The sequence below is a fragment of the Schistocerca nitens genome, chromosome 5 (genome assembly GCF_023898315.1).
Source record: "Schistocerca nitens isolate TAMUIC-IGC-003100 chromosome 5, iqSchNite1.1, whole genome shotgun sequence".
Taxonomy (NCBI): Eukaryota; Metazoa; Arthropoda; class Insecta; order Orthoptera; family Acrididae; genus Schistocerca; species Schistocerca nitens.
In genome coordinates, this window is record NC_064618.1 from 83040477 (window position 1) to 83061690 (window position 21214).

General features: G+C 39.2%; 1 protein-coding gene across 1 annotated transcript in view; it reads right to left on the reverse strand.

The window, feature by feature from the left end:
* Nucleotides 1–7561: 7561 nt before the first annotated feature.
* Nucleotides 7562–21214, reverse strand: part of LOC126260201 (1-phosphatidylinositol 4,5-bisphosphate phosphodiesterase gamma-1) — a 282094-nt gene continuing 268441 nt past the window's right edge. Inside the window, exon 22 of the mRNA XM_049957484.1 lies at nt 7562–14804. Coding sequence (XP_049813441.1) covers nt 14736–14804 — 69 coding nt within the window. The 3' untranslated portion in view covers nt 7562–14735. The remainder of the gene's footprint in view (nt 14805–21214) is intronic.

The following is a 21214-nucleotide window of genomic DNA, read 5'->3' on the forward strand; positions in this document are numbered from 1 at the left end:
TCAGTCAACATTGTCAAAAGCTTTCTCTAAGTCTACAAATGCTAGATACGTAGGTTTGCCTTTCCTTAATCTATTTTCTAAGATAAGTTGTAGGGTCAGTACTGCCTCACGTGTTCCAACATTTCTACGGAATCCAAACTGATCATCCCCGAGGTCAGCTTCTATCAGTTTTTCCATTCATCTGTAAAGAATTCATGTTAGTATTTTGCAGCCGTGACTTATTAAACTGATAGTCCGGTAATTTTCACATCTGTCAACACCTGCTTTCTTTTGGATTGGGATTATTATATTCTTCTTGAAGTCTGAGGGTATTTCACCTGTATCACACATCTTGCTCACTAGATGGTAGAGTTTTGTTAGGCCTGGCTCTCCCAAGGCGATCAGTAGTTCTAATGGAATGTTGCTACTCCCGGGGCCTTGTTTCGACTTAGGTCTTTCAGTGCTCTGTCAAACTCTTCATCATATCTCCAATTTCATCTTCGTCTACATTCTCTTCCATTTCTATAATATTGTCCACAAGAACATCGCCCTTGTATAGACCCTCTATATACTCCTTCCACCTTTCTGCTTTCCCTTATTTGCTTACAAGGGAACCTCCCCATCACACCCCCCTCAGATTTAATTATAAGTTGGCACAGTCGATAGGCCTTGAAAAACTGAACACAGATCAATCAAGAAACAGGAAGAAGTTGTGTGGAACTATGAAAAAAATAAGCAAAATATACAAACTGAGTAGTCCATGCGCAAGATAGGCAACATCAAGGATAGCGTGAGCTCAGGAGCACCGTGGTCCCGTGGTTAGCGTGAGCAGCTGCAGACCGAGAGGTCCTTGGTTCAAGTCTTCCCTTGAGTGAGAAGTTTACTTTCGTTATTTTCGCAAAGTTATGATCTGTCCGTTCGTTCATTGATATCTCTGTTCACTGTAATAAGTTTAGTGTCCGTGTTTTGCGACCGCACCTCAAAACCGTGCGATTAGTAGACGAAAGGACGTGCCTCTCCAATGGGAACCGAAAACATTTGATCGCAAGGTCATAGGTCAACCGATTCCTCCACAGGAAAACACATCTGATATATTCTATACGTCACTGGTGATGGCATGTGCGTCACGTGACAGAAATATGATGTTGACCCACATAACTTGCACACTTGGCGAATGGGTAAAAAGATTCTTCTACCTTGCCCGATTTAGGTTTTCTTGTGGATGTGATAATCACTCCCAAAAAACTGATGAAAACATAAGAGTTTGTCACATAAACTGCAACAAATGAATGCATCAGTTTCACAGTTTTCCTTGTGCCCTGTCAAAACATATGTTTTTAACGTTTTCAAATTTTTCCGTGTGTAGACCGTCAAATCCTGCATATGTCCAAGCAAATCTGTACATGTCCTGGAATTTTGGAGAGCGAAGTTGATTATGTGTGAGTGCCTGAACTTTGATAATTGACACACGATCATGTAAACAATACTGCTCTGTGTACATGTGCAGCTTCGCAAAATAATTGAATATAAAAAATTAAACTTTTCACTCGAGGGAAGACTTGAACCAAGGACAGCTCATTCCGCAGCTGCTCACGCTAACCACAGGGCCACGACGCTCCTGAGCTCACACTATCCTTAATGTTGCTTACCTTGGGCATGGACTACTCAGTTTGTATATTTTGCTTATTTTTTTCATAGTTCCACACAACTTCTTCCTGTTTTCTCGAGTGATCTGTGTTCAGTTTTTCAAGGCCTATCCACTGTGCCAACTTATAACTAAATCTGAGGGGGGTGCGATGGGGAAGTTCCCTTGTTAGAACTGTGTTTCCATCTGAGCTCTTGATATTCATAAAAGTGTTTCTCTTTTCTTCAAAGGTCTCTTTAATTTTCCTGTAGGCAGTATCTATCTTACCCCTAGTCATATGCGCCTCTACATCCTTACATTTGTCCTCCAGCCATCCCATCTTCGCCATTTTACACTTCCTGTCGATCTCATTTTTGAGACTTTGTATTTCTTTTTGCCTACTTCATTTACTGCATTTTTGTGTTTCCTTCTTTCATCAATTAAATTCAATATCTCTTCTGTTACCCAAGGATTTCTATTAGCCCTCATCTTTTTACCTACTTGATCCTCTGCTACCTTCACTATTTCATCTCTCAAAGCTACCCATTCTTCTTCTACTGTATTTCTTTCCTCCATTCTTGTCAATCGTTCCCTAATGCTCTCTACAACCTCTTGTTCTTTCAGTTTATCCAGGTCCCATCTCCTCAAATTCCCACCTTTTTGCAGTTTCTTCAGTTTTAATCTACAGTTCATAACTAATAGATTGTGGTCAGAGTCCACATATGCCCCTGGAAATGTGTTACAATTTAAAACCTGGTTCCTGAATATCCGTCTTACCATTATAAAATCTATCTGATACTTTCTAGTATCTCCAGGCTTCTTCCATGAATACAACCTTCTTTTATGGTTCTTGAACCAAGTGTTAGCTATGATTAAGTTATGCTCTGTGCAAGATTCTACCAGGCGGCTTCCACTTTCGTTCCTTAGCCCCATTCCATATTCACCTACTACGTTTCCTTCTCTCCCTTTTCCTACTGTCAAGTTCCAGTCACCCATGACTATTAAATTTTCATCGCCCTTCACTATCTGAATAATTTCTTTTATCTCATCATACATTTCATCAATCTCTTCACCATCTGCGGTGCTAGTTGGCATATAAACTTTTACTACTGTGGTAGAAGTGGGCTTCGTATCTATCTTTGCCACAATAATGCTTTCACTATGCTGTTTGTAGTAGCTTACCCACATTCCTATTTTCCTACTCATTATTAAACCTACTCCTGCATTACCCCTATTTGATATTGTATTTATAAGCCTGTATTTACCTGACCAGAAGTCTTGTTCCTCCTGCCACCGAACTCACTAATTCCCACTATATCTAACTTTAATCTATCCATTTCCCTTTTTAAATTTTTTAACCTACCTGCCCGATTAAGGGATCTGACACTCCACTCTCCGATCCGTAGAACGCCAGTTGTCTTTCTCCTGATAACGACATCCTCCTGAGTAGTCCCTGCCCGGAAATCCAAATGGGGGACTATTTCACCTCCGGAATATTTTACCCCAGAGGACGCTATTATCATTTAACCATACAGTAAAGCTGCATGCACTCAGGAAAAATCACGGCTGTAGTTTCTCCACGCTTTCAGTCGTTCGCAGTACCAGCACAGCAAGGCCGTTTTGGTTAGTGTTACAAGGCCAGATCAGTCAATCACCCAGACTGTTGTCCCTACAACTACTGAAAAGGCTGCTGCCCCTCTTCAGGAACCACACATTTGTCATCTGACAAATGATATCTATCCAAATTTCTTACTGTTGGCTGACTGGCACTAGTTGCACCACTATGAAGATGCGAATCAGGTTTGCTTTAAATACACATTGTAATGGTAGTAAGTGTTAGTTACCTTTCAGATTGGATGTGGTGTCTGATGTTAGTCAAGAATGCCTTAGAGGCAGGAATGTAACCAATGTACTTGACTGCTGGCATTGGTGATCACAACAGCGTACGGTTGCAAGAAGACCAGGCTCTGGACGGCCACGTGACACTATCGAGAGGGAAGACCATCATGTTCGGGGTATGGCTCTGCGCATCACTGCATCTGCAGCAGCAATTTGAGCAGCTGTTGGCATCACAGTCACACAACAAGCTGTTACAAATCGGTTACTTCAAGGACAGCTCTGAGCAAGATGCCCTGTAGCATGCATTCCACTGACTCCACACCATCACCATTCAGTGGTATCAAGTGAGAACTGATTGGAGCAGGCCCGTTGTGTTTTCTGATGAAAGCTGGTTCGGATTTGCTGCCAGTGATGGTTGTGTGTTGATTGGGGGGGGGGGGGGGGGGGCGGCAGCATCCTGACTGCAAATTTCTGTATGTCAGTCTGGTGATTCAATCTGCTGTGCTACCATTTATGAACAATATTTCAGAGGGTGTTTTCCAACAGGATAATGCTCACCCACATACTGCTGTTGTCTCCCAACATGCTCCACAGTGTGGACATGTTGCATTAGCCTGCTTGATCACCCGATCTGTATCCATTCGAGGACATAGGAGACATCAATGGATGACAACTCGTGTCATCCACAAACAGCATTAACCACTCTGTATTGCCCGACCAAGTGCAACAGGCATGGAACTCCAGCTCATACACTGACAACCAACGCCTGTGCAATACAATACATGCACATTTGAATGCTTGCAGTCAACATTCTGGTGTTTACACTAGTTATTAATGTACCAAAATTTCAAATTTGGAATGGCTTATCTTGCACTCACATTAACCTGTGACCTTGCAATGTTAATCACTTATAAATGTTGCCTAGACAAATGTATTAACTAAATTTCATTACTCTACATTAATTATGTTTTGGTGTCACAATTTTTTTCTGTCAGTGTAGTTTGTAGAAAAATGTAACTCCCGTGGCAACTGTAAACTCTGAATTTTGTTGTGTAATGACGACTCTATATTGGTTCTTTCATTTAGTGATTGCTCTTGGTTGATCTTGTAATCACCTCCAACAATTCCTGTGTCTTACAGTCTTTGCCAAAGTCTAGAAAACCCATTTTGTGGCACATTTAACATTATCGAGACTGCATTCTGTGTATGACTTATTTTAAGCTGTCTGAAGATTCTATCCAATAAAACAAGACCCATTTGGCATTGGAATAAAATTTAGGCAGAGACCACACTATTTTTACAACAAAAGTGTCAATATGTAGGTCCAATGCATTGTTTTTCATTATTACAATTATGTGTATTCAAAGTAGAAATTACTACTTTCTTATACATATGGTGAAATTCTGGTTTTTGGATACATTTCCAAACTCATTTAGAATTATTGCTCACATTTTGATTTTTTTTCTTCATGATTTTGTAACTACTCGACACCAGCATGATATGCTGCACTAGGAACAGGTTATGAAAGAGATCTTGCATCCTCTTATCTGATCTAATACTGCTGCAAGATGCTGCCATTCAATGATGATAACTTCTTGAAAGGAGGAATTAACACCAGGTTTCACCATCAACTTATTTTAGGATAGTCTTATTTCATTTTTTTTTCCAGGCATAGCCTAGGTAACAAAAGAAACTGGTTTCTCGATAAAGTGGTTGCAAATTCATCTATCCAAGCCAGAAGCAGCAGAGAGGTAGCAATTGATGTTCAATATTATTGTGGAAAGTACCGGCGACGGAATAATGTGCAAAGTCTATATGGTTGTGCTTTGGACAGCAGATGCGTAGCGTATATTGTTTACTCATAGACTGGGTAGTTTTGACAGTTCCATGAATTTTTACTACTGAGTGTTTGTCAGTTACTTGTGCTTGGTAAAAATATGTTGAATTCAAAAGTGTTGCTTCATTGCATCAGTAATGGAAAATACCTAAAAATTGGCAACCAAGAATACTAAAGAATGCAAAAAACCTCAGAGAGTGTGCAAGGAAATACAGTGACTTCACATCAAGCTGTCAGAAGAAAATGCAACTGTTATAGCTGCAAGGAAGATCTTTCAGAAACATATCAACAAAGTCCAACCTAAAATTGAAACACAGATATGGAATTACCTTTGCGAGTGAAAAAATACTCTGCAAATTCGGCAAACAATTTGCCTGAAGACGACTAGATAAATCTTAATGCATTAATGGAGATACAAATTCTGAAGCTCCTTCTGGAGAAGCCAGAGTCATGTGTTGAATTTGGCATTTACACAGAACAATGTTACCAATGATTTCTCTAAGTCTGCAATAACAGTGAACAGTTTAGATGCTAGAATAGCTGCAATAGCCTCAGACATTACACTGAAGCCACCTGAAGAATGACAATATCTACACTTGAGAGAAATGCTTATCAGCTGTCTGTGCAAATCATTGGAACAACACATACAACATGTATTGCATAGCAAAAATTTTGGGGATAGAATGACTTCAAATCTCTGACGACACCCAAGAGGCATCATGGAGAAGACGAAATGTCTGACGCAATGTTACGGCATGTGTGGTTGGCACAACTCCCAGTAGCAGTGAAGATAGCTGTAGTGATGTGTGAGAGAACTGACATTAATTATGTAATCACAGTAGCAGACAACGTGTATGCAACAATAGACCAAGAAAGCTCATCGATGGTGATGAAAGTAGCCGATGAAATCAACTGCTGAGAATTAGCTGCTATTCAGAAGGAGCCCAGATTGTGGAGATATGGACAGACTTGTTTGCTCCTTTGCCTATCAGACCCATTAATGTGAAATCATAGACAAGATAGAATATAATAAATGTATGAGGATAGTTCACTACTCTCTACTTCTACATTTGTCTTACAGCTGTCTCTCTTGCACTTTGCTCTTTCCTTCTTGTTCCTGCATTTCCTCATCCCTTTCACACCCCACATCCAATCCCATATGCTTACTTGCCCCCTCATTCTTATGCACCTAAAGACAGTTATATGTGTGTGTGTGTGTGTGTGTGTGTGTGTGTGTTTGGGGGGTAGACTTTGAAAGCTTAGGTGGCAATGCTATCTGATAAAAAGTAATATATTACTCAATTATACATTATGTTCTTTTTGGTCAATTACACAGCGATCACTGAAAGTCTCAGAGGTGGTTTCAGGAGTCCATCATTTCTCTTCAAGCTTGCTTTTCTTTTGTATTTCTTCTCCTCTGAAGTGAACAAAGAGGTGGTTTTAATAATAACAAATGTTTTAACAATTATTGCAAATATATTTTCATGCATCAGTACTTATGCTGCTTGGTTTTGTGTATGAACACTGAGCTCTGTACACATGATGTGCTATACAATGTTTCAAAAACAGAAATTTGAAGGTATACCTTTCCCTAGTTTTTATGCACTTTCTGCCTTTACTTATACATGAACCTAGTTTAATAATAATGGCTCTGTTCCACAAGAGTTGCATTAGTTGATAAAGGTGGGCAAATTAAGCAAGAAGAAATTAAAAACACAAAATGTTGGCATTAAGTGAGAATTTTCAATAAAAGAAATTTCAGACTTTTTACTCACAATGAGATGGTTTCTCTCTCTTGTAGCAGTCAAAGTCCAACACAGTATGAATAATGAGACTTCTTAAGTCTAATTAGTGTCAAGAATTCTTTTCAAATGCCATAGTGAGAAACAGTAGTAAGGTTTAAATTCCCAATATCTTTGGCGCATTTAACATTCTGGCTAGAAATTATCAGCAACTCTGTCTTATTCACGATGGACCCAAAATTAGCCTTGAAACATGTAATAATGAGCATTTTTGCACTGTAAACAGAGTGGTTGAGCCCACATTTCAACTTTCAAACTGGTAGATATTCTAGTTGTGTTCATATCAAGCTCTACACTGCCTCGCTCAAAGAATCTTAATGGAAGAGTAGTAAATTTATATGAAAGTTTCTTATACTGAAATGGGTCCCTCTTTTAACATATGAATCTGAGAGTCAGAAGGATATGAAATGTGAAAATATAAAGACAACAACAGGAAAAAATAATCTGCAGTTACACACCTCCTAAATAAATGCAATGAAGAAAAAATTTATAAACCATTTACTTTCTATTGTATAAAACACACCTGTATTTGACTGCAACATATACAAATTTAACTTACAAAATGTATGCCTGGATACACAGATTGCATGAAGTCACAAGTAAAACACAATGACGTGGAGAATATGGCTGACATAATGAAGATGAATAACACAGATCATAATTTTATTGTAATGCAAATCAAGAATGCCTTGACATGCAGGCAAGAACACCAATAGCGTCTAAGCTGACATGACAATAAAAGTATATTTGAAGATTAAAAGTGTGTGTGTTTCAATAAAGATCTTACACAGTAACAATCTTTGCACATTATATCACATAATGCAATGTTATAATTTAGATATTATTTCACAACAGTCTTCATAGTGTACATTCGATAAATACATAAACAAAAATGAAAATAATAAATTCAAAAACAAAATCTATATTATGAATGAAAGATAGATAGAAAGGGTAACATTCAACATTAGTGAAAATCTATGCCCATCAATATGATCAGCATTGTGTTTAGAAACTAGACACAGTTCCACATTTCCGTAGATTACAAATCCTACACTTGATGCTACAGCAGGGTTGAATAAATGAACGCATAAGATATGGAAAGCTAACAAGACAGATGAGAAGTTTATCAGGGCTTAGTTTATTAGTTTTGCACTACAGCTGCTGGGCTGCTGTTGTCACTATCTTAATACAGTTTTCTCAATGAATAACCCCATCTCATTATTCCTTGATGACGTTTTCCTTTATTCTTATTTCATAAAAACAAACAGTTGTGAGGTGGTGGAATGATAAACATCAGAATTATGTCCACACACAAAATGCAAGGAAAAGAAATATTATGTCAACTACTTATAAAAAAGTAAGTTTGCAGTTAGGTGCAGAGTATTACTTTTTATGTTTTGTGTTTACTGCTCTGTTTCTATTGATCAAGATGTTTTTGATGTAATATGGCAGTTTGTCCGTAGCAGTGCCTGAGATGCTTACAGCAACCGGTAGCTAAGCATAGCTGCCAACTGCTGTAAGCCAAGTGTCAGTGGTCTTTTGAAGTATCATCAAGTAGTCATTCTAGGATAATGAAGACATGGAGTTTAAAACTCTCATGTTACAGTGAAATACCTCTTATACTGTAAGCATGAAAGGCAACTAGTAAAAATTATTTTGAGTCTTGTTGTAGGCTTGAGAACAGCTCTAAATTTTGCTACTCATACCCTTCTATTCATCTTTATTCATTTATTAAAAAAAGAAAGAGATGGATGACTGGGAATGCCGACTTGAGTATCAAAATCCTATAAAACTGAACCCTCAAATAGTGGCATATGTATATAATACACAATAAAATTGTAAATTACAACTTAAAACATAGCAATACACTGAGCACTATGATTAAATGCAACTGTACAATAGTTCATTGTTCGGCTTTCTCAGCAATAAAATTTGTAAAAGTGAAAACTTCAACAGTTAAAATGCATAGATATATCACATTCACGACTTATTACTGTTATTTATTCTTTTCCACTATAGAAAACATTTGAAGGATGTTTCAGAAAGTGACTGCAGCTTCCCAGTTCTTCACAAAACAAATATTCTGGACTGATGAACTGCTTTGTCAGTAAAAAATCTATTCTTAAGGAAAGCAGATGCACAGTTCAATATTAAGACAACCTGTGCATTCAGGAGGGCACCAAATATAAAATTTATGCAGACATACTTATTTCTGCTTTAAAAGGTTACAATTCATACAAAGATGCTGAAGTTACGCAACTATTGTACAGGCGGAAAAGTATGGGAGAATGCTACAAGCCAATGAGGGGCTTACAATACGTAAATGTCAACAGATGAAATAATTTTCTGTCAGTGTTCAAGTACCAGCAATGATGTGCCATTATTCATGAAGATGGATGAAGCTTTGTACTAAATGCAGTCTCACACCCACAGATACGTATTTCATAAAGGCTGTCAAACATCACAGGCTTTGTAACATATTACTGATAGACTCACATATTTTCCTATAATCATCTTCCTCTTTAGAAGCATTATAAAAATGAGAAGAACCAACATGCAGCACTTGACAGTGTATGTTACTGAAGAAGCACTAACTAATAGTGAGAGGCCGTCACCAGGGCTTGACGTTTATGATCTAAATAGAACGAAGAACAGTATATGATGAACACATCAGGAGCAGCAACGCATAACTACATAGATTTTCTTTCTTTTTTTCATTATGAAATCAAAGTGTTGATCAACAAGATGGAAAGTGTCCTGATCAAGAAAGCAGGAAGTGAGATGAGAGCCTAAGAAGTGAAAGATTATATTTTGTATTCTTGGTTGAGTAGCATATTTTAATTATTTTACTGAGGTTACTTTCTGAAACACCATTGTACTGTATTTTTTAAAATGTATATTTTACAGTAATTTAATTTTACATTTTTCCTGCTTACAAAAATAGCAAAGAAAATATTTTCCAATTTATGGAGCTATATTGAGTATATTCTTGACCACATTCAAAAACTGTTATCACTTAACTCTTTACATATACAAGTACATAATTTATCTCCAAAGAATGGCAGGGAAATACAACATAATATTTGAAACAAAAGTCTAACAAGTCAAAAGATAAAGATATACCTACAGGTTGAGAAAATTAAGGTATGACGTGAGAAAGTACTAACAAAAGAAAGAGTACATAAATTAACTTGTACACAATCAAATGGAATAACTGAACAAGGCTGCAGCTTTATCCATTATATGCAGAAACGTTAAAATACAAATTTGGATAGCTTAGCCTCCCTCTGAAAAATGAATACTAGAGACTGAAACTTTGTCTCAAATCACCAAAGGTTGAGATAATTCTCTTTAAGGCACTATTAGAACAATCACTTTATATTATTTGGAGAAAGACATCAGAACAATCCACTTTAAATCATTTAGAGAGAGACATAATGTAAAACGAGACAATCAGATAGGAAATTAAAGAGAGTCTACATTCTGAATTGTTGCACTGTTAAACTTGGTGAGCACTTTGACTAGCAACAGTGGCTAATATGCCAAGAAGAAAATTCTTTCACACTGGCAGATTTAACAGGTCTCCAACACTCTACTTTGTCACGTGGATCATTATGTTACATTTTTAGGCACGTCGAATAAATAAAAACAATGAACAACATACAACATGCTTATTTTACAGCGCTGGTTCTCCAAGACTTCATACAAATCACACTTCAATTCTATAGTCTGCCTTAACTCACTGGTCATAAAAATATGAAATTTCCCTTGACTACATCTGTGGCACTCCATATTACTATTCTGAATGGCATGGAATTCAACATACAATTAATTAATCAGCTTTAAAATAAAATACAAGAGGCAGAGTTTTAAGTTCTCTGTTGTTTATGACTATAATTCATTCTGTGCTGCCAATGATACTTTCCTGATTTTATTGTATTATTTTTGCATACAACTTCTTAATCAAAATACTCACATGATGGAATTATGAGCTGCCTCCTCCACAACTAAAAACTAACAAAAATAAATACAAAGTTTTTTCCATGCTCAGTATGTACATAAATACAATATTATTTCTTTCAAACAATTTCATTTCCTTTTTCAACTTTGGGATTTTGGCATAACTGCTATGAATGGAGAATGTGTGTGGTTTTGTGAGAGTGTGTGTGTGTGGGGGGGGGGGGGGGGGGGGGGAGGGGAAGCATCACACACACACACACACACACACACACACACACACACACACACACACAGAGAGAGAGAGAGAGAGAGAGAGAGAGATATGTGAAATGGTGGCATATCTACAACCTAGCATACCCATACCTAACGCCTTGCTGCTATCGCATCGAATGTTGCGAAACATGGCTGTAGTAAAATCGTAAGGTTTGTAATTTAAGCAGCAACCAGTCACAAGTATAGTTTAAAATAGTTCAATTAATGCTATTACTGGTTTCTGATTGATTACAAATCTATCTTCAGATGGGTGTTACAGCTTTCTTTGCTTTCTTGTCAGGGCCTTTTTATGCATTTGTTACTGGTGTGTCGCACTACAATCAACAGAGTTTTTTGTTCACAACTGTAAGCCTATGAGAGATTTTTCATTTTGACCTTCACAGAACTATCAAGAAATGATTTTTAAGGTAATAAAACATGATATTTGTGGCAAAGAAACATCCACTGTGCAAGTCTTTGCTCAGTTTAATGTCTTATTAACTTAAAAAAATCATTTCATGAATGTTTCTGTGAAGGTCAAAATGAAAGAACCTCTTGTAAATTTACCAAATGTGAATGGAAATCTATTTATCTTAGTGCATCACACCTGAAGGTGGCCTTATATAAGGGGCGTTCAAAAAGAAACGAGCTGGAGTCTGGAATGCACAAACTGGTAATATCATGGTGTGTGTAATGAGGTGTGGTTCTGACCAGAGCATGGAAGTTCACAGCCCTTCGCTAGAGGGCACGCATGTACGTCACACGACTATACAGAGCTAGCAGCAGCATGCATCAATCATCCACACGAGTGCAGAAAAGGTTATGCTGACGTTCTTCTTTCACCAAGATGACCCCTTCTGTTTCACTTCCTGCAGCATGGGACAACAGTGAATTCCCAGCAGTACTAGCAAACCTTGACCACCCTTCACAAAGCGATCAAATCAAAACAATCAGGCAATCTCACCTGTGGGGTCATTCTACTCCACGACAATGCAAAGACTGATACGGCCAACACAGTCACAGCACTCCTGCAGTTCGGACCTCTCTCCCTGTGATTATACTATTTTTGGTCCCCTTAAAAAGGTTCTGAGAGGCAAATGATTCACCTTGGATGACGACACCCAGCGAACTGGTTAACATTGCAGCCCCGGGAATTTTATGAGACAGCCATTCACTGTCTTGTGGCACAGTGGGACAAATGTCTCAACAGCCAGGGTCAATACTTCTAACATACAGGTGCTGGTTTCTGTAATTGTGCCTCCGGCTCATTCTTTTTGAATGCCCCTTATAATATATCCACAACGGTAATTGGTCAAGTTAAATTTTGTGACTCGTTGCAGCTTTAATAATAAATGTTATAACTAACGCCTTGCTTCACACACACCAATAGAACAGGGTAACTACACCAACCAAAGAGGAGGCAGTGTAAACATCAGCAATTCACATGATACTCATAAGTTACTAATCATAGGCATGTACATTTCTTAACATCAACATTACAGCAAACTGTAATGACACATTATCAGAATCATGTACTGTTTACAATTATGTTCCAATTGAAAGCATGGTAGTCTTTAGTTCTATTGAAAGTAGTCCAGTCTCCACATTTATTATACCATGCTTCGATTGTCTTTGATACATTTTGTGATCAGGCAGTGCCATTTTCATAACAAGCGGTATGACATATAATTAAATTAACAATGTCCGCAGTTTCACAGATAATTTTTTGTGTTAGTGTTCTCCTCTACAAATAATTAGCATTGCCCTGTCATACTGTTGATATTTAAGTCAAGATATAATTATACATTTTTTGCAGATGCAATTCACATTACAATAATTTATACAAATTTAATCAATTAACATAAATAAATTTACGTATACTGTAAGCCAACAATAATGTAATTGAACAATGGAAAACCAGGACAGATTCCATTCATCACTTAGAGCAGGTGTGTTGAACAGCCTCCTCTAGGTGGCGAGTATCAGTCAATCCTTATTCATATTAATAGTGTAACTGACAAATAAGTAATAGTCTGGAACACAAACAACTATCTTCTAGCATGAAGATAACAGAAATTGCCTCATAACAATGCTTCTGAACTATAAAGATTTAATGATCCACCATACACACTGCTCCCCCCCCCCCCACCCTTTCTCTCTGTCACACATGCACACAGTGTGAATTCGAGCACTTCTCACCAACAAAAAAACAAGTCTTATCATGTAATGCATGAAGAGAAACACACAATATTTCAATTAAGCACTTTTTCTTAGGAAAAATGGCATCAACTCTTACAGAATAAAATATGATCAAATAATAACTGCACACATTAAGTATGGCAAAGGCACACTTAGAAACAAAAAAACTGCATGAGAAGAAACATTGTTACTAACTCATTATAATGAAATACATATTATGAATCAGGAAGAGATTCTCATCTAACAAACTAGACCATGAATGTGAGACCTAAAGCACTTTATCAGTTAATATTTCCCATGAACATGTTATTCCCCTGCCTTCTTTCACACTAATAACCACCTTACAGTTCGTATCATTACTTGGCACATCTTGTGCACACAAACACTCTAGCATAACTGTCATATTCTTTCTTCTCTAGGGTTTTCCCTCTATGTTTATTCCTTTACTATAATAATCAGATCATTTAAAAATTAAGCCACTCATTAGTGAATGCAATTTATTATAAGTTATTGGCCTGACAGAAATACTGTTGCGTGTATGATACAGACACATATTATTTCAAACTAACTATTGACATGTGGCTCTTCTAAAAGCTTAAGGAACCAGTTACATTTTGCACACAAGCACACATTGTACAATAAAGATAAAAACATATCCTGCATTTGAAAAATATTAAATATTAAACAAGCACATACCTTTATGATTAAAAAGAAGGCTCTCCATTGAACCTTAGTGGCATCTAGTATCATCCTTTTTGTAACAGAATCTTCCATATTCCGTATCATATAAAACGAACTAGTCAGGTACAGATACAATGACACACCTTTTCAGCAGGTTGTTTGTGAAAAAACTTTGGAAGAATATTGTAAACTGTATCATTCATAAATACATGAGCAAATACACCTATACACTGAACCATCAATAAGGCCACAACTACTACCTTTTCTAAAACAGCAAACTTCTGCATACAGTTGCCCAAACTTTTGTGTATGGTATTACATTTCTTAAAAAGCAGACCTACAAGTAGGTGCAATACTGACATACAACAAATGACAAAAACGAACACCAAAGTTAACAAAGAGTAGATCTGCAAATATTCAACATTATAAGAGTTCAGTTATGAACAATCCTTTTGTTCATTAAATGCACATTGGTTTCAAACCAAGTATTTCACAATCAAGTTGTAGAAAGTCACCTTTGTTCACCCTTCTCATTGCAGAAAATCCACATCAACTTGGTATTTCAGTCTTCACTGTCTCCTCCGGCAGTTACACAAGAAAAGGCAGTACTTTGAAGCACTTCCCTGCTTTCCTGAAAGATGAAACAATACAACATACTGCAATGAACTTAGAGAACCATCATTATAACATTAACTTGACTAACATCGTATTTTTATAAAATTGGTTTATCAACATTAGTTAGCTGGTTATTTTCTAAAAAGCAGAAAACTGCAAGAATTTAACCATAAATAGTAATCTGACTACAAATGTTGATTACTATTTTAAGGCACCCCACATCTCTCCACAAAACTACACATTTTCTATTTATCACCTTTAATTACTAAAAATAATCTGTCAAATGCAGGCAAAATAATTGCCTACAGGCAAATACATGGTCTCTTGTAAAGTTAATGTAAAAAAAAATTGCAAAAAGCTGCATAAGCTTAATAAACAAGATAAAATATAATTTTGCATACAATCGAAGGCAATGCTACAATTAATTGCTAGAACTGAAATTTAGCAAAGGAAACAACAAGAACATCTTAAACTCTACAGGGAAGCAACAAGAGATACTACCATACACTGTTTTGTCTTGCTACCTAACAACACACAAGCATGATCCTTATAGAGAACTAAACAGAACCCACTTATTAGAAATGAGAACCACACAGAACACAACGTAATCAAACAAATAATGACTGGCAATTTACACACAGACACATTTGGAAACCCTCATACAGGAAGAAATCAATAAAAATCTACTTGCAATAAAAAACACAGAAAATAAATGCAATGTCTGCATACAGTTTTTTGAAAGCTCTCTAACTGCAGTGACACTCAGGTCACACAACATCAACATTGCTTTCAGATATAAAACAATGACAAGACAATTAATCAAGTGTATAATAAAACTGTTTATGCTACAGGTAGGCCAAGCAGGATAGATATTTCTTGAACACTATAGTGAGCACAGCAATGCTTATTGCAAAATTAATCAAAATGAGAAACAGTGGTCAACTTTAAAGGCTATGGACATAAAACTGAAGATCACAAAATGGATTTAATGCACAATTTTAAAATCTATGTCAATAGCATAATAGACATAATAGGTGGAAAACAAGTGGTGAGTAAAGCTTCTTGGTAGATTAAGATTGTGTGCCAGATGGGACTCGAAACAGGGAACATAATCTTTTATAGGCAATGCTCTTATCAACTGAGTTAGCCAGCACGATTCACAACTCTATGTACTTTTCAAAGTTCACAGATACTCTTCTGCGTTATAACTGAGGGAGTTATGGCTTATTGACAATCAGCATAAAACAAACTCTACAATCACACAAGAAAATCTCCTCCATATCATTATTAGGATTTCAGGCTTAGATAAATCACATGAAGTTGTGACATTGAGTAAGAAATACCCGAGTATCATTGTTCTTAGTACACTGACTTCATAGTTCATATGCATAGTTGACCGACTGCTAAGCATCAGAAAGAAGTAGGATTTTTATCAAACCCCCCACTTTCACCATGATTTTTCATTTTACTGCATTAATTTCTTTAATGTATAGAAATACAAATTAACAGAATGAACAGTTCATGTTGTTGTGGTCTTCAGTCCCAAGACTGGATTGATGCAGCTCTCCATGCTATTCTATCCTGTGCAAACCTCTTCATCTCTGAATAACTATGCAACATACATCCTTTTGAATCTGCTTACTGTATTCATATCTTGGTCTCCCTCTATGATTTTTACCCCCCACACAACTTCCCTCCATACTAACCTGGTGATCCCTTGATGTCTAAGCATATGTCCTATCAACTGGGTCCTTCTTTTGGTCAAGTTTTGCACAAATTTCTTGTCTCACAGTTCTATCAGTACCTCATCATTAGTTACATGATCACACCCACCTAATCTTCAACATTCTTCTGTAGCACCACATTTCGAAAGCCTTTATTCTCTTTTGTATAAAACTGTTTATCATCATGTTCACTTCCATACATGACCACACACCAGACAAATACATTCAGAGAAGATTTCCTAACACTTAAATCTATATTCGTTGTTAACAAATTTCTCTTAGTCTACATTTTATATCCCCTCTACTTTGGCCATATCAATTATTTTGCTGCCCAAATAGCAAAACTCATCTACTAATTTAAGTGTCTCATTTCCTAGTCTAATTCCATTAGCATCCACCTGACTTAATTCCACAAAATGCCATTATCCTTGTTTTACTTTTGTTGATGTTCATCTTGTACCCTCCTTTTAAGACAACAATATCATCAAGAAACCTCAAAGTTTTTACTTCTTTTCACTGAACTTTAATTCCTACTACAAATTTTTCTTTGGTTTCTTTTACTGCTTGATCAGTGTACAAATTGAACAACATTGAGTATAAGCCACAACTCCATCTCACTCCCTTCTCAACCACTGCTTTCCTTCCATGTCCCTCAACTCTCATTACTTGGTTCAAATGGCTCTGAGCACTATGGGACTTAACATCTGAGGTCATCAGTCCCCTAGAACTTAGAACTACTTAAACCTCACTAACCTAAGGACATCACATACATCCATGCCTGAGGCAGGATTCGAACCTGCGACCGTAGCGGTCGCGCAGTTCCAGACTGTAGCGCCTAGAACCGCTCGGCTACTCCGGCTGGCCATCTGGTTTCTGTACAAGTTGTAAATAGCCTTTTGCTCTACGTTTTTTTTACCTCCGCTACAGTCAGAATTTCAAACAGAGTATTCCAGCTTGTCAAAAGCCTTCTCTAAGTATACAAATGCTATAAACATAGTTTTGTCTTTCCTTAATCTATCTTCTAAGATAAGTTACAGTTTTTTTTTTTTTTTTTTTTTTTTTTTTTTTTTTTTTTTTTTTTTTTTTGGGGGGGGGCGGGGGGGGGGGGGCGCAAAACTGCTAGGGTCATTAGCGCCCAGTCCGTGACTTAGGAAACAGTAAAAAACCGAAAATGGAAACCAGCAGCAATAGGAACGAAAGTCATAAAATTGGAGAAACTAAAAGCAGAAGGAAGGCTTAAAAATCCACTACAGAAAGGGGTTGGTTGTCCCCCAAAAAAAACTTCAAATGACTGATTTCATGTCACTGGCACTAATAAACTCGAGAACGCGATCGGCTGAGCGTGTGTCATCTGCTAAAATCGACGATATATCAGGCGATAGCTGTAGACGGGAGCGTAACGGATTAAAATAGGGGCACTCAATTAAAAGGTGTCTTACCGTCCACAGCTGAGAGCAGTGGGGACAGAGTGGGGGAGGATTGACGCTTAAAAGATGTCGATGGCTAAAAAGACAGTGCCCTATCCGGAGTCTAGTTAAAATTACCTCCTCCCGACGACGCGTTCGGGAGGAAGAGGTCCAAGCACAAGGAAGAGCTTTCACGTCCCGCAATTTATTATGGGGAAGTGTCGACCAATGCACGTGCCATAAATGAACAACACGACGACATAAAACGCTCTGTAGATCGGCGAAGGGAATCGATTGAATAGCTGGCCGAAGAAGAGAGACTGCAGCCTTGGCTGCAATATTGGCCGCCTCATTTCCACAGATACCAACGTGTCCCGGGAGCCAGAGGAACGCCACCGAGACGCCCCCCAGGTGGAGCAAGCGCAGACAGTCCTGAATCCGGTGGACCAGAGGGTGCACAGGGTAAAGAGCTTGGAGACTGAGAAGAGAGCTGAGAGAATCTGAGCAGATTACGTACTGTATCCACTGATGGTCGGGAAGCCGAAAGTGATTTGGGGTGTCGCCAACAATATAGGCACTCCCTACACCTGACGATTTTTTTGAGCCATCGGTATAAATAAATGTGGCGTCCGTCATTTGTGCACAGAGAGCAGCAAATGCCCAACAATAAACAAGTGAAGGGGTACCATCCTTGGGAAATCGACAAAGGTCACGGAGCAGGCAGATCCGGGGACGGAGCCAAGGTGGTGCTGTACCCCAAGTTGTCAAGAAGGTTTTAGGAAAGCGGAAGGAAAGAGAATAGAGCAGTTGACGGAAGCGGACTCCTGGTGGTAGTAGGGAGGAGGGGCGGCCTGCATACCCTACATCAAAGGAGACGTCGAAAAAAATGTCATGGGCTGGATTAGCAGGCTTGGAAGACAGATGGCTAGCATAACGACTCAGAAGGACTGCTCGCCGATTGGACAGCGGAGGTTCAGCAGTCTCAGCATAAAGGCTTTCCACAGGGCTGGTGTAAAAAGCTCCAGACACTAAACGTAATCCACGGTGGTGGATAGAGTCGAGACGCCGAAGAATAGACGGCCGAGCAGAGGAGTAGACTATGCTTCCATAGTCCAATTTTGAGCGCACTAAGGCGTGATAGAGGCGGAGAAGGACCACTCGGTCCGCTCCCCAGGAGGTACCATTCAGGACACGGAGGGTGTTGAGGGATCGCAGACAGCGAGCCGAAAGATAGGAAACGTGGGAGGACCAGCACAGTTTTCTGTCAAACATAAGACCCAAGAATTTAGCGACGTCTGAAAACGGAAGGTTGACAGGTCCTAGATGTAAGGAGGGTGGAAGAAACTCCTTACGTCGCCAAAAATTAACACAAACGGTCTTACTGGGAGAAAAACGGAAGCCGGTTTCGATGCTCCAAGAGTGGAGGCGATCGAGACATCCTTGAAGACGTCGTTCAAGAAGGCTGGTCCGTTGAGAGCTTTAGTAGATCGCAAAATTGTCCACAAAGAGGGAGCCCGAGACATCAGGAAGGAGACAATCCATAATTGGATTTATGGCAATGGCAAACAGTACCACACTCAGCACGGAGCCCTGGGGTACCCCGTTTTCTTGGGAGAAAGTACGGGACAGAGTAGTGTTCACCCGCACCCTAAATGTGCGCTCTGCGATCGAGACATCCTTGAAGACGTCGTTCAAGAAGGCTGGTCCGTTGAGAGCTTTAGTAGATCGCAAAATTGTCCACAAAGAGGGAGCCCGAGACATCAGGAAGGAGACAATCCATAATTGGATTTATGGCAATGGCAAACAGTACCACACTCAGCACGGAGCCCTGGGGTACCCCGTTTTCTTGGGAGAAAGTACGGGACAGAGTAGTGTTCACCCGCACCCTAAATGTGCGCTCTGCCATAAATTCGCGAAGAAAAAGGGGCAGGTGGCCTCGAAAGCCCCAAGAGAACAGTGTGCGGAGGATGCCTGTCCTCCAACAGGTATCGTATGCTCTCTACAGATCAAAAAATATTGCTATCGTTTAGCGTTTCTGGAGAAAATTGTTCATGATATAAGTGGAGAGAGCAACAAGATGGTCAACTGCAGAACGATGCTTTCGGAATCCACATTGGGCAGGTATTAAAAGACTGCGGGATTCCAGCCACCAAGCTAAACGGTAATTCACCATACGCTCCAAAACCTTACAGACACTACTCGTGAGAGAAATGGGGCGATAGCTAGAGGGGAGATGTTTGTCCTTTCCAGGTTTCGGAACGGGAACGACGATAGCTTCCCGCCATCGTCTGGGAAAAGTACTGTCGGTCCAAATTCGATTATAAAGGCGAAGGAGGTAACGCAGACTATGGGTTGATAAATGCAGCAACATTTGGACGTGGATACCATCCGGTCCTGGGGCGGAGGAGCGAGAAGAAGAGAGTGCATGTTGGAGTTCCCGCATGGAGAAAACAGTATTGTAGCTTTCGCGATTTTGGGAGGAGAAAGCAAGATGTCGCACTTCCGCTGCACGTTTCTTCGGGAGAAACGCTGGCGGGTAATTTGAAGAGCTCGAAATCTCAGCAAAGTGCTGACCCAATGAGTTAGAAATTCCGACGGGGTCCACTAAGGTATCATGCGCGACAGTGAGCCCAAAGACCGGGGAGAAACTAGGCGCGCCTGAGAACCGTCGAAGCCGACTCCAAACTTCCGAGGAGGGAGTGAAGGTGTTAAAGGAGCTAATAAAGAATTTCCAGCTTGCCTTCTTGCTATCGCGGATGACGCGACGGCATCGCGCACGGAGATGCTTATAGCGGATACAGTTTGCCAAAGTAGGATGGTGACGGAAAATGCGAAGAGCACGTCGCCGCTCACGTAGTGCATCACGGCATGCCTCGTTCCACCAAGGAACTGGGGGGCGCCAGGGCAATTCGGAGGTGCGTGGTATTGAACGTTCCGCAGCTGTAAGAATAAAGTCGGTAATATGTGTGACCTCATCGTCGACGCTGGGAAAGCGACTGTCATCGAATGTCGCTAGAGACGAAAAAAGTGTCCAATCGGCTTGAGCAAACTTCCAGCGTCGCGGGCGCATATATGGCAGTTGAGGCTGCAGTCTAAGGACACATGGAAAGTGGTCACTCGAGTGTGTATCATCAAGGGCGAACCATTCGAAGCGCTGAGCTAGCGGAACAGTACCGACCGCAAGGTCTAAATGAGATAAATTTGTCGTGGAGGCAGACAAAAATGTGGGGACCCCAGTGTTGAGGCAAACTAGATCCACTTGGTGGAAGACGTCTAGCAATAGTGAGCCACGCGGA